This window comes from Salvia hispanica, chromosome 3 (genome assembly GCF_023119035.1).
Source record: "Salvia hispanica cultivar TCC Black 2014 chromosome 3, UniMelb_Shisp_WGS_1.0, whole genome shotgun sequence".
NCBI lineage: Eukaryota > Viridiplantae > Streptophyta > Magnoliopsida > Lamiales > Lamiaceae > Salvia > Salvia hispanica.
Genome location: NC_062967.1, coordinates 7,653,066 through 7,666,615, shown reverse-complemented (window position 1 = coordinate 7,666,615; position 13,550 = coordinate 7,653,066). Strand labels below are relative to the sequence as shown.

At 37.7% G+C, this 13,550-nt stretch overlaps 1 protein-coding gene across 3 annotated transcripts; it reads right to left on the bottom strand.

Annotated features, from left to right (window-relative positions):
- Positions 1 to 72: 72 nt before the first annotated feature.
- On the bottom strand, positions 73 to 9,796 carry LOC125213620 (homeobox-DDT domain protein RLT1-like). Of its 3 annotated transcripts, none has more exons than XM_048114267.1 (19): positions 9,265 to 9,796; positions 8,394 to 8,855; positions 8,094 to 8,173; positions 7,549 to 7,857; positions 7,371 to 7,460; positions 7,095 to 7,259; positions 6,766 to 6,988; positions 6,157 to 6,257; positions 5,966 to 6,052; positions 5,547 to 5,699; positions 5,294 to 5,449; positions 4,807 to 5,016; positions 3,972 to 4,368; positions 3,685 to 3,875; positions 3,096 to 3,596; positions 2,113 to 2,694; positions 1,919 to 2,023; positions 1,504 to 1,764; positions 73 to 1,051 (listed from the first exon to the last, which is right to left on the bottom strand). In XM_048114267.1, the coding sequence occupies exons 1-19, from the start codon at positions 9,389 to 9,391 to the stop codon at positions 296 to 298; spliced, it is 4,956 nt and encodes a 1,651-aa protein (XP_047970224.1). In that variant the 5' UTR covers positions 9,392 to 9,796; the 3' UTR covers positions 73 to 295. The 3 variants fall into 3 exon arrangements, with proteins under 3 accessions (XP_047970224.1, XP_047970225.1, XP_047970226.1); XM_048114268.1 differs by having other exon boundaries at positions 3,685 to 3,866; positions 9,265 to 9,795; XM_048114269.1 differs by having other exon boundaries at positions 3,685 to 3,866; positions 7,549 to 7,842; positions 9,265 to 9,795.
- Between the last annotated feature and the right edge of the window lie 3,754 nt (positions 9,797 to 13,550).

Here is a 13,550-nt window from a genome sequence, read left to right as displayed (position 1 = left end):
TACTACATTTGCGTTGTATTGTATTCAATCTTTATGAAGTTGTGATTACAGACATATCAGTAGGCCTTTGAAGAGGATACAATAGTGTAAGTTGATAGCTCAAGAAATGGAACTAGTATTGTCATTCGACATTTCTAACAAATTTTTTTTTTTTGTATTCCTAATTAATATCAACACCCTACGCAGGAGAAATACCTTGTTCCTCTATAATTTTACACCAGACAATCTCATTCGATTGCTGAATCTCTAAAGAATTGCCAAAAAAATTAAAAAGAATTTCTACTACTACGTCAGTTCAGTCATCATCGCTGTAATCACCAGAAGCTAACGATTCAGAACCATCATCCTGGTTACCTTCTCCATCTTGGTCAGAGTACTCGTCGTTAAATTGAACACCCTCCCCTACATTCTCACCATCCTCCTCATAACCATGTTCATCATCAGTCTCATCAGCTTCATCTTCGCTCATTGCTGCCAGCTCGGTGCTTCTGTGAGAGATGGTGTTATAGGTAGTTGCTCCCCATTTTCTATAGTGATAGGACTCATTGTCTACATTATCATCGGAGTCCCCATCAATGTTGTTGCTACTGTCATCATTTTCACCTTCGTTCATTCTAGCACTAAAATCACGTGCATCCTCCTCCTTGCCAAAACTTTCTGGCTCCTCTATGGCATTCATGAAGGTGTCTTTGTCATACGAGTCATCCAGTTTACTCTCTGCAACGACTTTCTTCTCTGGTCTCCTCCTCCTCACAGTCCGGGGACCACGTTGCTTCTGCCCAGGTCCACTCATTCCCTGCTGCAGAAGGAATTGAGTTAACGTATCACCTTGTTTCATGCTCCTCTTGCCAGACGGTGCAGAATTAGTGACCCCTTTCTGTGACTTTCCACGCGGCCGACCTCCTTTACTACGAGCCACCTGCCTGTAACCGGAGCTACCTGGAATGCCACGAAGATGATCCCAATTTTCCTCCAGAGATCCATATCTATCGAATCCCCTGGACTCAGCCCTCTGGATGTCTTTGGAGTGACCATATCTTAATGACAAATTCTGTATGCCACAGGAAAGTTTGTTACAAAGCATGAGTAGTGAATACATTTCAAAAGCAGTATGGGTAATCCTCAGAATTATGAATTAATTCCCTAAGTAAACTGAGGAATAGTTATTCAGCAAACACACAAATCAAGTGATGCAACAAAGCAGGTATTCTACATTTGCATATATCCGTGTTAAATGGCAATTTAGGGTGTAAAAGGTGCATAATTCTCAAGAATTGAAGAGATTGCTTTTTATTTATCAATAATAGTTAATATTATAATTACTACTACCTATTTTGATAAATTTTTGTAATCCAACTCATGTCTTTAGTGGGATTTCTTAATGATGCATGCATCACCAATCCTGGGGCAAGATGTTTTCATTTGCGGAACCATGCTATGCAAAGGGTTTAACAATATATGCAAACATGAAAGTGGTGGGTCTAGGGAGAGAGAGGCACTCACGGGAAGAGCTTCCACTTTCTTTTCAACATGAGACTCAGCTTTCTGACTTGGGGTGTAGAAGATGGATGCATCCAGCTCGAAAAGCCTCAGAGCTGCAGCAGCAGTAGTTTTTGGTATCCAAGGAAGTTGGGTTACGGATCCAGGGTGATTAGATTTGTTAACAGCAGATCTTGAATCGCAAAAACACAATAATTCTTCAGTTGTTTCATAATCTGCTGATAGGTAATCACGTTTTATGACAGCCTCTAACTGATTAAGGACCTGAAATTGTTCACAAACACCTATAAGATATCTTTTAAAAAAGGAAGAGCAAGAAAAATCAGAGAAATATGAGGTGTCTAATAAGACGAGCAAAAATTAAAATAGCTGGCCATAAAAAATCATGGTTAAAGTAGCAGCATTGTGGTGTAAACACCTGTAGGAGACCGTCAATGCACGAAGTGTTCTGGAGCTCAGCGCCCCAAGAATTCCTAAGGTCTTCAGTCCAAGAAGAACGAAGGGCTTCAGAGGGAACAGCAACCTGTTAGATAACAATTAGTGTAAGCATATGGTTTTATAAATGTAACATGATTCCCTATAATGCTGAAAAAAAAAAGCACACAGTAACACCTCAAGTGAAATTAGAATGGTCTTGATCAATCTGATTCTCAGTGGACTGTTTCTCCCATCCATCAAATTATTTTCACCATTAAATTGCACAGGAAAATGTCCTTTTGTCACAATCATCCCTTGATCCCAGTGGCTACAAGGGCAACAGTCCTCAGCATAAGTAGCAAAGCAAATGTCACAAATTCCCAATAATTGTGAGCACCTTTGCTTTCCATATTCTAGGGCGCGTACAATGGATGAGTTCAAGCATTCTTTCCACATCCAGTTCTGTAAGTCTTCATACCTCTTCATGAAGTTATTGCTCTCCTTTTCATTCTTGCCTACTTCAGTTCTGAATGAAAGTGATGGTTCTAGTGCATCAAAACTGGTAGTGCAAACTGCACTGCTAGGACTCTCAGCACTTTCAAAAGCAAAGCTAGAATTTAGTTCAACATCTCCTTGTCGATCTGCGTCCCCATTCTGGGACAAACGATTCCTTCGAACACTTTCCTTGAAACAGACTTCGATTCTCTGCAACATTATATGCAGATGAGATTCTCTTGTCCCCCGAGTGTCCAAAGATGTCAATAGAGCATCAAATGCCTGCAAGAAGTATTAAAAATGTCAAAATAAGAATGGTGTTGAGATTAAATAAACAAAAATGAGAACAAAAAAGAATCGAAATACATAAAGATGACGCTTTCAGGGATAACCAAACTGAATTCCATCGTTACCCTTCACCATACTTTCATTAGATAATACTAAGTATTATAATACTCAACTGAATCTCAACATAAAATCTAGGAAGCTAATATCCCAATACAGACATCTAACAGAATTCATCCTTATGCATAATAGGCAGAAAATATCAACATGGCCTGGCAGCATAACACTCCCTGGCTTCTTCCACACCAGGAGTATTACAAAGATGCAATTACAGAGCATCTAACAGAAAAAAAAAGATGAAGAGGGAAAAGGAGCAGGGTAAATAATTTCGTAACTACCTCCTCAGAGTCAATCAGTCTCCAACAGCCATTGGGGGTTTCAACAAAAATTCTCCCCGAACCAGGATCAAGGCAGGAAGATGAAGCTATAAACTGCCAATAACGATTTCTGCTTCGATCTTGACCCAAAGGCAATGACCTGTAGACATATAGCTCTTCTGCTCTATGACCTATATAAGATTTTAGCTGCAACCTTGACCTCTCTGTAATATTTCCATTCTGCTGAGCAGGAGAAACAAAGTGACCCATGGAAGTGTCTGGATTATCCATGGTATTGTGAACACCCTCTCCGGTAACAGAAGACTCATCCTTCCCCAAAGTGGAAAGGGATGGATCATAAACTTTATTTTCTGCAGCAAGTGGACTTAAACCACCCTCTGTGATAGTATTGAAAGAAGAATCGTACAACTTGTTAATAGTTTCTTCCCTCATTCGCCTTTTATCAAGCTGTGCTTCAGCCCACATCTGTTTTTTAAGAGCATTTGCAGCATCCATGCGATCCTGCAACCAGTTTTATTAATCAGAAATTACCACTGATATAAAGCCCTAATTCAACCGTAATTATTTGAAAAATATCCGAAGGACCTACCTCAAGAATTACACGAATTGAATTTCCTTCATTAGCAACACCAATCAAGGCAACAAGGGCACTAAGACGCTCTTGGACAGACAAATCAGAATATTCTCCTTCAGTGAGCCCTTGGACCCAGAGTTCGCCTGTTTTGCTTTCATCAATCTCAACATCTTGGTCTGGATTAGTCTCTTTAGTAACTGCATAGACTGAAGTTGGTTACTAGGTGATCTCACTTGAGCTTTTATATTTCAAGCATAAAAAACAAGTTGCAACATAATGCAAAAAGACATGTAAATTCTCACCAGCTGTAGCAATCTTATTTTGCGGTAAGCCATCATCAGGAAGCTTGCCTTTACCATTACCAGAGACAACTTGATTACATGCACCATTTTTATCTGCATCCAAAGGGATGGCTAGAGCATCAACTTCTGTACCATCCGCGAGATCACTTTCTGAATCATCCTCCCTTTCTTCCTCATCAGCATTTTGATCAGCTAAGAAACCATTTGCATATCTCAGTATCTTATCCTTGGCTGCAGAAATAACTGATTCAGCATCAGCAGGATCCTTTCTATAACCCGGTCGCACACAATATGTCGAAGGTGCAATTCTTTCAAAAAGTATTGGATCTCTCGACAAGGCAACAGATATTGAAGCTTCGGGTGTTTTGCTCGTTGTCAAGTCACGAAGTCCAGATTTCTACAAAATAAACAAAATCAGATAGTTAGAAACAAAGCAAAAACCTAAGGCCTTCCCCCACCACCAAACAAAAAAGCATATTTCCCCTTTTTTAATATGCTATACACTAAAATAATGTTTGCTTTTATCTCACTCTTAGGCATGGGTCAGGTTCACCAAAAACCTTTTCAACCCTTGATCCTTAATGCTCAATCAGTTACCATGATTTCAATGGCACCCAACACTTACATATTATTCAGCATATCAAACCACATCATCAATATGAGAATTTAGATATTTCAAATTTCAAATAATTCACCACAACATACTCCTGTCCCCAGATGAAAGACTAAAACCATATAACATACTAGTACTCTCAACAACATCCAGAAAACTGAAAGTGAAGCCTGAAAAGTGAAAACACAATCAAAGCACTATCAAATTCTAGCTATTACTTACTTGAATCTTCTCAGCAAGCTCGATAACATTTAGCCCTTGGCTTCCTTCAAGAGCAAGGACATGATAAGCTGCAAATTTAACTGTTCCTGGAGTCAACCGGTGCCTTGACTTGCGTTGGAGGCTGAGTCCTTTTTCTTGCATAATAGCAACAGCATTAACAGCTGCTGAACCATTTCTTAGCGTAGACACAATATCTTCACAACCTCTACTCTGAAAGATAACAAGCAGATGTTAATGAATGCAGTTATACAGCCCAACACTACACTTCTTTAGTGCTGTGGACAGCAATTCATGATAAGGGGCATCAGAGTGTTTTCAAGAACATTATGCTGACAAATAAGTCTATTTAGTTGAGTTACCCAAAGCAATTGCAAATTCTCAGATTTCCCATATTACATTACAACTTCCATCCTGGAATTGAAGTCTGGTATAAGTATAAAAGAGTCAGATACAAGATGGCTCAGTGGAGGAAGAACCAACAAGATACCTCGTCATGATCATTCGTGGAAACTCGATCAATGGCCTTTTTCTTCAACTGTGGACCAAAACCAGCTGATAGAGCAAATTGCCGTAATAGTTCAGGCCATGTCAATGGATTTAAGTGCTTCTGCCAGTTTCTTATGTCAAAACCCCACAAATATGCCTGCAACAATGACCATATTATCAATATAATAGCCATTGGAAAAAAAAATCTGAAGTAAACAAAAAAAATGGGAAGCCTTTCCAATGGGAGTACTTACCCCTTCAACAATATGAGGGTGTCCACCTTCAGGGTTAACAGCACTATATTGGTTTGTACCTGGCCCACCTGAAGGAGTTCGCACAACATCTTCGATATCTTTTATGATAAGCTTTAGAAGTGCGGTATGTACTTCACCCAGTAGTCTTGAATCCTGTGATGAGGAAACAAGAAACCATGAATGTTTACAACAAAATCAACTCCAACCCCATCCCAGAAAAGGTGAAAGTAATCTGAGACAAATAATTTGAAAAGAAACTTATAAAACAAGTATGGTTATAGCGCTCTTATGTCAGCATCTAGAGATAATAAGGATGAAAAAGAATTAGTCAGAAAGAAAAGAATGAACAAAATGAATTATTAAAAATGGAGATTAGATAGTCAAGAAGTGCAGAAAAATAAAAGCATCCTAAAACTCACATGGTCATGAAAAGCCTGTATAAATTCATCGAGGGTAAAAGGCCAAAGCCCGATAACATCTGCAAATGTCAAGCAAAATTTCCAAACCTGAAAGACAAATATTATTTCAGAAATTCGTTGAGTGAGGGAAGATCCTGTCAAACTCATTAAAGAGGAAGTAAAGAGAAACAGGTGGCAGTATAGAAACATACCATCAAGAGGTTCCCAACATTTTCCTCTGAATCCATCCAAGGTTGAATTGCAAAAGGCTTTTTCAACTTTACAGTCTTTGGAGGGAATTCACACAACGCATCTAAATGGAAGAAAAAAATTACTTAATAAATAACTCATACAGCACAAAGCAACACAACCATAAACAAACCTCTCAGTAGCACTATCCTAAAAACCGTGATGTTTCAATCATGACACACTTCAGTTTAAATTCTCAAATGCTGGCATTACCCTCAAACTAGTGTTGGATCAAAATAGAAGAATAATCTGCAAGTTCTAATAATTTGAGCTAAACGCACAATTTTTTATTTAGAAGAATAAAGACACTGAGACAGAATGCAAATAATGTGAAGATGCTGACAAGAACCAATAAACATGGTAATCAGTAATCAGTTTCATGTCATTTACTTAAATATAAATGTAATGGAAAAGAAATGGTTCTAATATATCCTTTCTAGTTTCATTATTCAAATTTCAAGTTATATACTCTCTAAGTATTAGATTTTGCTAAAATGTCACCATAGAGAGAAAAATTGCTGAGGACCGCGATTCAGTTATATTTGAAAGATATTGCGGTGACCAATACCAACCTCGGAATAAGTCAAGATTCTGTAAAGTGTCATAATCAAGAGACAGAATTGAAGGTAGCCCCTTGCTTGAAGCAGCCAATTCCATTAGTTCCAGACGCTCATCCTCTATTAGCTCCAAGGATTCTTTAGCAATTCTCCTAGCTGTCGCTCTCTCCACTGCAGCTCTCTGTCTTGCTGCTTCCTTCTCTCTGCGACGCTCTTCTTTCTGTTGCCTTTTCTCCGCCTGGAATACCAATTGGAAAAAAATGAAGTTTAATACTCACTACCACAATCAAGAAAAATAACAAGTTAGAAAGAAAATATGATATAGACATAAGCTGTAAATATACCCGCATAAGTTCCCTCTGCATAAATTTTTCCCTCCGTTCCATTTCACGCTTTTCCTCACGCTGAAATTTCTCCTCCTGTTTCTGCTGCTCTCGCAAAAGTCGTTGTTCTTCCTTCCTTCTTTCACGATCTTGTCTCTCCATTTCTTTCCTTAGCTGCTCCTCTCTCTATGTGGACAGAATAACATAGACAGGTGTCAATAAGTCTGAGGTTCAGGTTCTGAGTAGTTATCTCACAATGAACTAACCCTTATAAAGAAAATGAACAAGAGCCCAAACCTTTCGCTTTAACACATCTTGTTTCTCAAGTTCTTTACGAATCTTCTTCTCATGGGATTGAACATCTCTTCCGATTCGAGAGTCGTCACTCTATATGAGGTTCAAATAAAATAGCAGTTTGTATCAGTACAAGCATTCAAGTATTTGGTTACACAAAAACCAAATAGAAAAGGACTACCTTGCGTTTCCTCTCTATGTAAACATTAGTATCATTTGGTGTACCAAAATCTGTAGTCCTGGGAGACAAGGAAAGCTGCATTTGTCTGCCTGGCTGAGCATACAGATCTGTTCTTGAGGTTTGACCCTCAACGACATGCTCCAGGGAGAGAAGCCCATTTTCATGCTTAAGCGACAAACCTTTTGGGGGAGGACCATCTACGGCTGGGTCATATAGGTATGGCTTAGTGACATGTCCATATGCATCAGTCCTAATCTTGGTCTCCAATGCTTCATGAGGGCCACTTGATGCAGCCTGATAATCAAGATTCTAAAAAAAATCAGCCATTTGTTTATTTCAGTGAAACAAAAGTAGTAGAGCTGCTGGTTTGTAGGAACAACACATATTAGAGACATATGACATCAAGTTAGGTGTGGTAACAGCAGCTTAATGATCATACTAACTCAACTGAATTGCTTATTGCAACCAACCCATCTAGCACTACTGATGTTCATATGACAAAGAGATAACGTGTTATAAATTATACAAAAAGAACAAGGACATACTTTGATGTGCTTTGCATCGTATTGCCCATATAACTTGCTATTATAAGAATGTCTGTATCTGTCTTCGTGCTCCACTTGAACTGAAATATAAGCATCATACAAATATGTAAGTTCAATTTTTGTGAATTCATATTGCAGTCAATACCTAAAGTAGAAGCACAAATCATAAAGAACATGTATTTTGAAGAAGACAAAAAGTCATCTTAACGAAACATGAGTGTCAACTAAGCCTTGATACCTTACAGCCATGTATTATTCAATGTTCTAGATATGATAAATAAGTTTGAAGACCAAATTTACCTATAGGTGCACCAAATGCACCAGGGGGCAATTCATCAAATTCCACTCCAAGAATTGGTCCATCCTCCCTCAAGGGCTCTCCCAACTGTGCCTCTACACATGCAATCACTCTATGCTCCATGATAGATCTAGGTGACTCGTAATACCTAGTAGGCACCATAGGCGTACCATCTCCAACATCATACTGACTTGAACCTGATCCAGAGCCAGAGGGAGAACCAGAACCAGAACCAGAGACATGTCCACTGCCGGGTTCAGCTGTCATCAGTTCTTCTCTTGGGGACTCAACAAATACCTTCCTTCCAACAGGTCCAGGAGTGCGTGGTTTTATGGATGCCACACCCACCGATTCCTTCTTATCCTTCAGTCTCCTATGACAAAACCACATTTGCAACTGCCTATCCGTCAAACCTAGTTTCTCTGACAGTTCAGCACGGGTTGCCTCAGAGGGATACGTCTCCACTGCATAATATTAACCATAAGAGCCAATACCATCACTCAACAGTAGATTTCAATTAGAACACACAAGCACTTTCATAACGCAAACATTCCGTCCACAACAACGCCTTGGTTTCAGAAATTACGAGAAACTCGGCAATTTAACAACCTCAAGTCTTCGTCATTTAGTCTCATAAAAAACATTCAATCATTGAAAGAAGGAAAAAACCATACCGATGCACAGATTACACATTACACATATTCTAATAAATAAAACTTTGGAAACAAATAATACACCACTGATCACACTAGCATACATAAACATCCTTGCATAAAATTGTTAACTTTAAAAAGAAAGAGAGAGAACATACGAACTGCACCACAAACAGAGCAGAATAACATCCACCACATAACAGGTAAAAGGATAACATACTGGCATAGGTTTTCTCAAGCATCTCCAACTGAAACGGCGTCTTCATCTGGCGCTTGGGGCGCTTAGAGCCCTCGGACGGGCTGTGATTCATGTTCCTATTCATCTCCCCTTCGGAACCAGCATCCATTTGGTATCAATCGGCAGCCAGAAACCCTAAAAATCAAGATTGCGCCCCCCAAAAGCTAGGGTTCCAACAAGAAAACTAACGAAATCCTTCCCCTCCCTATCTTGGCAGGAAAGGAAACAAAACAAAATTAAAAGGCGAGGAATTTGACGCGCATGTGAGGTCCATGTAATGCAATAACACGAACACGATATATAGAGACAGGCGTGATTGCGAAACGAATTGCTGAATACGAAATTCGTAGAGAGAGAGAGAATCAAACGAGGAAATTTGGAGATCCAGAGACGGATTATTAATAAAAACTAGAAATAATAAAGCAATGAAATTAAACCAACCAGCAACACAGGAATAGTCTATATCGCTCTCGGTTCTATCAAAATCCATCCTTTTTCCAAATTCGTTAAATATTTTTATTCGATTTAGTTTCGTGGTGTAGTTCTTTGGATTGAAACTTTGGTTTTATTTCCTTTTTGAGGGACTTTTGTTCAAGGTTGTAGGGGTGTTTTGGGTATTTTCGGGCTTCCTTCATTTCTAATCTATTGTTTTCATATGTAATACTCCTCGAATCTTAATTAAGCATAATGGGCTTTGTTATCTAAATGGGCTTCGAATTGGCCCAAATTTACTTGTTATTCGGATCCAATGTTGACTATAATTGACTTTGACTAGTATACTAATTTTGATTACTTTATTCTACCCTTTTTCTTCTTTTAGGAAATTTCAATAATTACTGCACCTTTTTCTGCTGCGGAAAATATGACAATTACTTAATTACTTAAAATGGTTGCAACTCAAATATTAAAATGGTTCTTGTAGGACAATTTATATTACTATATTTTAATTTAATTTCCTTGTAACTATCTTGGCGAAAATGTCAAATATATTTTCTTTTTCGTTTTTTTTATATGTTAGAATGATAATAGACTAATAGTGTGTAATTAAACAAGAGTTATTGTTGCATGAATAGGGTATTGATTTTTTTTAAGAACAAAAGGTACGATAAACTAAATAATGATAGCAAAAGTACAAATTAAACTCATGAAAAAACAAAATTCCAAAATTCTCTTATTTTGAATTTTCTATGATTTGAAAATTCTCTTATTTTGAATTTTATCAAATTTCGGACGTAAATCACGGGTGTCAAGTACTCCTATCAAGAAAACTTAACACTTATGCTGAAAATAGATTGCCAATCAAACATATTTCCATGTTGCAAATTTTCCATTACTATTTTTCTGTCATCAAAAAGTTGATACTATATCATATCTTTATTAGAGTTCTGTCACCAAATTTCAATTGCCTAGCTCCTTATTTTCGTTCGGTCATTAGACTTACTACACATGATTCAATTTTTTATTATTAAACCAATGGAGATTTCAATTAGATGAATTGTTTTTTTTTATACTACTATATTTCCAAAAACCTCAGCAAGTACACTTCCAATCTCACTTCGAATTCATCCCATCAAATTCTTACATCCCATCAAATTCTTACATCCTTTTTTTATTTTTATAGGCGTTCTCCAAGTTTGGCCCAAACTCACTAAAGCCCATTATCCTAAAAACTCACATAATCCTTATTGCTGTCTTTTATATATACACCCTCAGTCAAATGTCTCAATTTTCTTTTCTTTTTTCGTTTTATAATTAAGGGGCTTCTTAGTATGATGGAATGGAATGAGAAGAGAATGAAATAAAGGTGGGATTCTTATGCTTGGTAAGCACCAGGAATGCAAAGGGAATGGAGTTGTTATTCCTTGATTGATTCTATTCTTATGTTTGATTTTTTATTTTATAAATAAAAAAAGGCTCGAGCCGACAAGCAACGAGCAAAGGTTCAAGACAAACGGCCAGAAGTCAAGCCGCAAAAACCGAAACCAGAAAAGTACAAAGACATCTTAGTCAAACACCAACAGACATACTAAATGCTAAACACCCAACGAATATTTCTTCAAAAAATATAGAAATAGAATGGAATGAAATATGAATAATTAATATGTTGATTCTACCAAAACAAATATTTATTCAAAAATATTTTTTGTCAAATACTCCATTTTTCTTGTGTGTGTATGTGTGGTGTTATGTATGTATGTGTGGTGGTGTGTGTGTGCACGCATATGTGGTGGTAGTGTGTGTGTGTGTGCGCGCATATGTGTTACCGTGCATGTGTGTGTGGTTGGGGTGTTGGAAAGATAAATTGAAGTGTCCCAAGTATGTTGGGAAGAGAAAGTGTCCCAAGCTCTATGATACGAGCATAAACTGTCAATGAAAAGTGAAGAACTCCTGAATTCGGGTATAAACTATTTATCAAAGTGAAGATCGTGCAAGTTAAGTGACAAAAAAACTCGATACTTAACTTGAGGGGGAGTGTTGGAAAGATAAATTGAAGTGTCCCACGTATGTTGGGAAGAGAAAGTGTGGAGTCACAATCTTTGGAAAGTGGATAACATTTATAATGTATAGTTCCAATGTTATAGTTCCTAGGTATATTTATGTCTAGAATCCTATAAATACCTATGTTGTCACGACCGCGCTTTGCTAAGGATAGCATTGCTCGGTAAATCATGACCAGGGGAGGGAATTAAGAAGAGGGGGTAGAAAGGGGATGAAAGAATTAATGATAAGACACAAATATTTCTTCATAAGATGAGAGATGTTCACGAGACAACAAAGATCATGAGAATTTGAAAGAGTGTTTATTCTCTGTCACGACTGCGCTTTGCTAAGGATAGCATTGCTCGGTAAGTCATGACCAGGGGAGGGAATTAAGAAGAGGGGGTAGAAAGGGGATGAAAGAATTAATGATAAGACACAAATATTTCTTCATAAGATGAGAGATGGTCACGAGACAACAAAGATCATGAAAATTTGAAAGAGTGTTTATCACAGATCACTCGTTACTGATCGTTTTTCCTATGACCCATCTACTACAAAATACTACGACAAAAGCACAGCGGAAGGAGTTGTAACCACATGGTCATGTGTATGAAGACACATGCCACGAAAATCCTACAAAAGAGATGAGACGACCTCCAACTCCACTCAGCCACCATTTCATCACTTGCTCAACCTGCACATTTAGAAATACATGCAGGGCTGAGTACGGGGTACTCAGTGAACACATTGCCGAAAGATACACATATAAGAAAAAGTTATTATCATGCCATCACAGTAACACACGGGGGTTTTTCTTAAAAGGCCCGAGCTTACTAAGTTCATTTTTATAAAGTTCGCTTGATCAAGCTAAGTTCATTCCATCAATCCGCCATATCTGATAGTTCATTGTGTGTCGGGAAGGTGGCCACCTTCCACGATCACATTGACCGGCCAACCCTTACGATGACTCACGGTCCATTCCTTTGTGTACACTAACTCGAATAGGATCTTGGTCCTATTGGAGCCGAATTCGTTTCATTCATTCATTCATTTGGCATCGCCAAGCAGATAGGCATCATAAAACAAACAATTTATGGCACGATAACATTTGAAAAAAAAGTAAGTGCGATTTTATCAAACAAAAATCATTTCATATATTTGATAATTTTATCCACACTTAATTGGATATAAAGCCCACCTCAAAGCTTCCAAGTAAAACTCTACAAAAGCTCGACCTTGGGTAATCAAACTCCGCGAACACACCCTTTTTGAAAGAGTATAATGATTTAAATTAGTTTTTATGAACATACATAAGGTGCATGACATGAAATGATCCTACATGTAGTATGCGTCCTACGTTCGGGGTTCGATCAAGATAACTTCATTCCACTTAAAAAGTGGATCTCTATTTCATAAGAGACCTTAAAATTTATTACTTGGGAGATGGTTCATTTAGCTCCTACATTCTTAACTTCAAGAAAATAATTAAGTAAGGAGGGCAAGATATTAATTAATCATAAGATTAATTATTTAAAAGCTTCAAACATTTCAAGAAATATTAATCCAAAATTAAGAGATAAGGTTCATTTTATTACTTATGCTTCAAAGCCCAAAACTCTCATTTCCTCTAAATTCTTTGGCCCAAGATAAAAATAATTAAAAGACCATCTTCCAAATAAATAAATTACTTGGCCCAAAGGGGAGGCCCAAAGAAAGAAAAAACAAAAGGAACCCTAGAAGAACAAAAATCAGATTTCCTCTTCCCCCTTCTTTTCTTCTTCACAGCG